The sequence below is a fragment of the Alligator sinensis genome, unplaced genomic scaffold, assembly GCF_000455745.1.
Source record: "Alligator sinensis unplaced genomic scaffold, ASM45574v1 scaffold973_1, whole genome shotgun sequence".
Taxonomy (NCBI): Eukaryota; Metazoa; Chordata; order Crocodylia; family Alligatoridae; genus Alligator; species Alligator sinensis.
The window spans coordinates 576,921-582,639 of NW_005842622.1; the positions used below are offsets into that span (position 1 = coordinate 576,921).

General features: G+C 45.6%; 1 protein-coding gene across 1 annotated transcript in view; it reads right to left on the reverse strand.

Moving 5' to 3' along the window:
• Positions 1 to 323: 323 nt before the first annotated feature.
• The window catches only part of FTH1 (ferritin heavy chain 1), a 5,937-nt gene continuing 541 nt past the window's right edge, over positions 324 to 5,719 (reverse strand). The window contains exons 2-4 of the mRNA XM_006033331.1: positions 4,075 to 4,221; positions 2,179 to 2,304; positions 324 to 680 (exon numbers count right to left, since the gene is read on the reverse strand). Coding sequence (XP_006033393.1) covers positions 516 to 680; positions 2,179 to 2,304; positions 4,075 to 4,221 — 438 coding nt within the window. The 3' untranslated portion in view covers positions 324 to 515. The remainder of the gene's footprint in view (positions 681 to 2,178; positions 2,305 to 4,074; positions 4,222 to 5,719) is intronic.

Genomic DNA, 5,719 nt, shown 5'->3' on the forward strand with positions numbered 1-5,719 from the left:
TTTAGCATTTGTTGCCCTGCAGCACAAGTTCAGACATTCCAAGCACCCCCTTTACTATGGTGTATTGCTATGGCATACACATCAACACTCAAGTAATCCCTGCAGCATATTCTCCTGGTCCAGAACATAAAATGCCTTGCTCATTCAGAGGGACAGGTACATTCAGAGGCATATGCCTAAATTCCTTTTTGAGCCAAGTCATTTCCAAGATGTGCTCTGACAACTAACACTCCCCTACCTCAATCCCCAGCAGATATGGGAACTCCAAGGTCAGGGACACATGTTCTCAAAACCTCCCAGAGCAAGAATCTCTGCCACTGTAATGCAATTGAAACAGACTGGAACCAAGTCACTTTATTGTATTGCAAGGTGTTACACAACACAAGAAAACAAAGAGTGATTTTCAGTACAGAGTATGAGAAGGTTATCTAAATAAAAGAAAAAAAGATGCATGCACTGCTGAGCAGCAAGATAGGAGTCCTACTAAAACCCACAGGGTGGCTGAACTTGAGGCTTCAGCTCTCGTTGTCACTGTCCCCCAGGGTGTGCTTGTCAAAGAGGTACTCCGCCATCCCATACTTTGGTGCCCCCATCTTCCGGAGGTTGGTCACATGGTCACCAAGCTCTTTAATAGACTTCACTTGCTCATCCAAGTAGTGGGTCTCAATGAAGTCACACAACTGAAAGGGGAAATGAAAAGTTATTTCTCCATCCAGGGAAAAAGACAACTTACCTCAACAAAGGTCAAACTCTGCAGTTCTAGGATTTCTCAGCTTAAAAGAAAAAGGGGGAAAAAAGAAGTCTTTTCCCTTATAAAGAACCACGAAGAGTGACTAAATAGAAATACATCCCCACCTCCTGCAACAGGATTATGCCCAATTACCAAAAGGGGAAGAAGCCTTTAGTGCTTTTAGCATAACAAAAACTTCAAGAGAAGCTTGGTTCTCCAACTTATCAAGGCCTACCCCCATTTCCAGGCCCCATACTATAATTTTTTTTATTTTTTTTTTTATTTTTTTTTTAATCACAAGTAATTCCATGCAGTCTTTCATTATTGCTGAAAACAATGTTAGTGTCCTATTATTTTTGAGAATCCCTTTGTATAGCATTGTAATGCCTAGTCTTTGGTATTTTTACCTTTGAACTACAAAAGCCATTTTAAACTGCCTTTAGTTAGTTATGTAAACTGAGAGTCTTTATTCATTCCTTCTCCAATCTTATTACTCTTTGAATTTCTAGAAGTACAACTCCAGAGAGTCATTTGTGTGTCTGCATCAAATCCATGCAACACTTCTATCCATTCCCACTCAAGTCCTGGTTCCAACTTTTAGAAAACACTCCATTTCTTGATGATCCTCCCTGAACAAGCAGGTCAAATCAGGAGTCACAACTATTTTAAGAACACCACAGTGCTAGCAGGAGATTGAAGCCCCAAACCGTAAAACACCATGAAAAACAGGAAGCTTCTTAGAAGCAGCTTTCTGCTTCAGAATAAGGATAAAAACAAGACTGTCCACAAATATCAAACAAGCTATTGATTAGAACTAAGCTTACCCATTCCAGATGGGTAGTCAAGGGTATGCTCTCAGCTCCAGAACAAGTCAGTTAACTCAATACAATGCTTGAATGAAGGGTTGTATCAGGTGTGGTAGTGCATGACAGTCCTGCACAATCTGTATGTACACACCATGCATTTTTCCACAGTAACCTTCCCCCCACCCCACCACCTAATTAACTTTTTTCCAGGAGGTGAGTAGCTGCATTGTGTTAACTCTAGGCCAGGGGTTCTCAATCCCTGGGCTGCAGCCTGGTGCTGGGCCATGGCAGGTCGGATGCCAGACTGGAAGTGGCCGCAGACCAGCAAACTGCAGCCCCCCAGAGCTGAGCGGAGAAGCTGTGGCAGCACAGAGTTTGCCCCCCGCCCAGGGGGTGGGGGTATCCTTATCTGTCTGCCAGCCGGAAAGTCCGGCCACGGTCGGCTGTGACTGCTGGGTTGCGGTTTGCCAGGCTGTGGCATAAAAACTTTGGGAACCCCTGCCCAAGGCAAAGCAGTAAGATACTTGCTGCTTTCTTCAGATACCAGGCCATGGGGCCAAAGACTGTGCGCGACTGTACCCTTCTAGACCTCCTTTTTAAAAAGCATCACCATATTCTACCCATGTTTCAACTTCCACTTACATGAGGGTCATTCTTCTCAGTTGCCAGCTTGTGCAGCTCCAAGAGTGACTGGTTCACATTCTTTTCCAGATGCAAGGCACACTCCATTGCTGTCAATCCATTCTCCCAGTCATCACGGTCTGGTTTCTATGAGGAAAGCACAAGACCTCAACTAATCTTCTAGAGACCAAAACACAGGAGCAGTAGGTCAATGAGACAAAGCAATCTTTGTTCTTAGTCATGCTGAAACCCTGATTTGATAGGATCTCAGCTTGAAAGTTACTTTTGAAGTTTAAAAGCCACCTTAGAAGATAGTAAGAGTTGATAGCGCTTGTGTGGAGAAGGCATTTGAGAATCCACGTGCTTCTTAAAAATAGACCACCATATTCCAGCACATACTCCATAGAGAACACTTGGTTACTAGAAATACTCATCTATCCAGGTTTTTGGTTTTTTGGGTTTGGGGTTTTTTTTGGGGGGGGTGGGGGGGGGGAAGGCATTGTTTTGCTTGTTTTTAAGTATTCATTAGTATTAGTATTCATCACCTTTTAACATCAGATCACCATACCAAAAGCTATCCTTTTAGGAAGTGCTGATAGTCCAATGGGAAAGACTAATACGATATGGACAGCTCTATCAACTTTACTGAAAGAGTCAGTGGTTTTATTCTTTCTTCAGGTACTGATGGATTCTCTAAACATAGAAACCTCAACACTTGACACGTTGAAATGTCATCACTTGGGCAAGAAACATAGGCTAGAAGAGCAAGACTGAATGAAGTGTTATGAGGGAAGACTCACCAGCACCCTAAGTGTTACAGGGTCTTCAACTAGAAGTCACTGATCTGAGTCAAGAGTAACTCCAGAATGAGTATAAAAAGGAAGAGATGAGTACCCAGAACCTGGTATGGGGATTGAGCTGGGAACCTGGCTCCCACATTTAATTCAGGAACCAGTGAAGTTCACATGGTTACTGCTGTTCTCAAAAAAACCTAAGAACATATACTCATGAACAGCCCAATTTAAGAGCATGTGGTACAGAAGGGATGGTCTATCTGTAGCATATATGCCACAAGTGGCATAAACAGCCTCTGTGTGGCACACAGCATATTGGGGAGGGGCGCTGGCAGCACAGTGGCAGATAAGGCAAGACGCAGAAAGCAGCAGATCAGACAAAGGAATGGGATCAAAATGGAATATGGCAGGTATGTCCCTCACCCTGCCTGTCTAAGAAGGTTGGTTCCCACTGTGGTACAGAAATAGGGGGCAGGGAGAAGGGACTAAGAGGAAATGCATGAAAATAAGATGGATAGAAAACTATGCACCTGCTTTTTATAGCAGTATTCTCTTGTATCTGTCATTTTTGCTTTGACATTAGATACTTCCACAATAAGGAAGAACTTGGAACATTGCAGTGTGTCAGAATCACAACACATGGCAGCTCAGGTTGATTATCTATACTGGCTGAAGGTCTGTTCAGTACCAGCTCCCAGCTCAGCTACTCCTACGGGATCCTGTGGTGAAGGCACAGCATGCCATTGGAACCACCATCATAATTTCCATGTTTCCATGGTAACCATGGATCTAAAAAGAACATCACATCACTGCAACACAAAGCACAAGCTGGGCTGAGGGAATGCCCCTGTGTAAACATCACAAAACAGACCAGCAGAAAAATTTAGACAGCTGCTTGTTTAGTGCAACTCCAGCCCTATATACACATCTCATCCTTTCTTTACAATGCACACCAGCATTAGAGTGGCCATCAAGTCAGTGCTGTTCACCAGTCCCTCACTTACTGTCATGACAGTCTGCACCGACTTAGAAACTCCTTCCCTTCCAGCCTGGGCCTAGCTTTAGAAGACAGAGGTTGGCCGCAGGTCCAATGTCCTTGAGGTGCATTTGCAATGCTGCTCACCTTGATGTCATGCAGGAAGATGCGACCACCCCGCTGATTCTGCAGTTTCATCAGTTTCTCAGCGTGTTCACGCTCTTCGTGCGACTGGTGCAGGAAATACTTGGCAAAGTTTTTCAGAGCCACATCATCACGGTCAAAATAGTAAGACTGAAAACAAAATTAAGATACTATAGTAAAGACTTTGGCCAACAAGTCTCACAGCTATAAGGAGCAAATCTGCTACAAACCCAGATATTCTCAGTATTGCCCTAACTATACAGTAGCTAGACCAATGGAGAAGCAGCTGGCATGATGGCGAGAGTTTACTGGTAGGAGAGCTTGTAGTAAATTTGCCATTTAACCAACCGACAATGGCTATTAACTGCCCTCTCAAGATTGGTGGGACAGCTCCCACCACGAGCTCAGCTATTCTACTACCCAATACCAGATATTAAGTAGCTCACTATGCCTCTTTCTCATGCTGTGACCAAAGTCTAGACATAACCATAGCTTAGATTTCCAAGACTGAAATGGGTATTCTTCACCTGAGCAACACTTCACAAATTATAGAATCATAGAAAACTAGGGTTGGAAGGGACCATGGGAGGTCACATCCAGTCCAACCCCTGCTCAAAGCAGGAGCATTCCCAACTAGATCATCCCAGCCAAGGCTTTGTCTAGCCGGGTCTTAAAAACCTCCAAGGATAGAGACTCCACAACCTCTCTGGGTAGTCTGTTGTAGTGCTTTACTGACCTCCCGGTGAGAAAGCTTTTCCTAATATCTAACCTAAATTTCCCTTTATGCAACTTGAAACTGTTGCTCCCTGTCCCTGTTCCATCATCTGCCACCACTCAGAACAGTCTAGCTCAGTGGTTTTCAACTCCATGGTCCATGGACACCTGGGGGTTTGTAAACTTGTCTAAGGGATTTGCAAAAGATGATTATGATCAATCGAAAGTATACAAATACCCATACTTACAATTCAAAGGGGCCTGTACCACCATTACAGTTTTTAGGGGGTCACAAATGGGGGGGGAGGAAAAAAAGAAAGGTTGAGAACTACTGGTTTAGCTTCAACCTCCCTGCAAGTAGTCAGAGGCTACTAAATCCCCTCAGTCTTCTCCAGGGTGCCTCAGCCTCTCCCAATATGATGCTGGAAGACCAACTGCAGCAGGGAGACAGTGCCGTGTTCATGTTCCCCATCTTACTTGCCCACCCAACACCAACACTCAGACTGGCTGTCTAGAGAGCAATGCTACGCCAAACACCGGTGAAGAGGGCGATTTTGACAGTTCTGGGGCCAACGTCGCTTTGCTGAGCCTAGCTTCAGAAGGTAAAGTGCGAGGCACGCCCCTGCATGTGCTGGGAGAGAAGATGTCTGCCAACCAAGGCACTACCCAAGGCTGCACCACGGGGAATGCGCTTGGCAAGTCAGGAGCCCGGGGGAGGGGCCGCAGCAGCGAATCCCGCTCTGAACAAGCCCTGATGCCTGGAGCTGGCACAAGGATGCACCCCTGCTCTTCCACACCAAGGCTCAGAGCCCCCCCACCCCCGGCCTTGTTACCCACAAGGCAGAGCCCAGCTGGAGCATTGCAGTTGGCGCCCAACAGCCCCCGGATGCGCTGCACTAAGTGCAGGGGAGCCGCAGCCCGGGAGCAGCAGGCC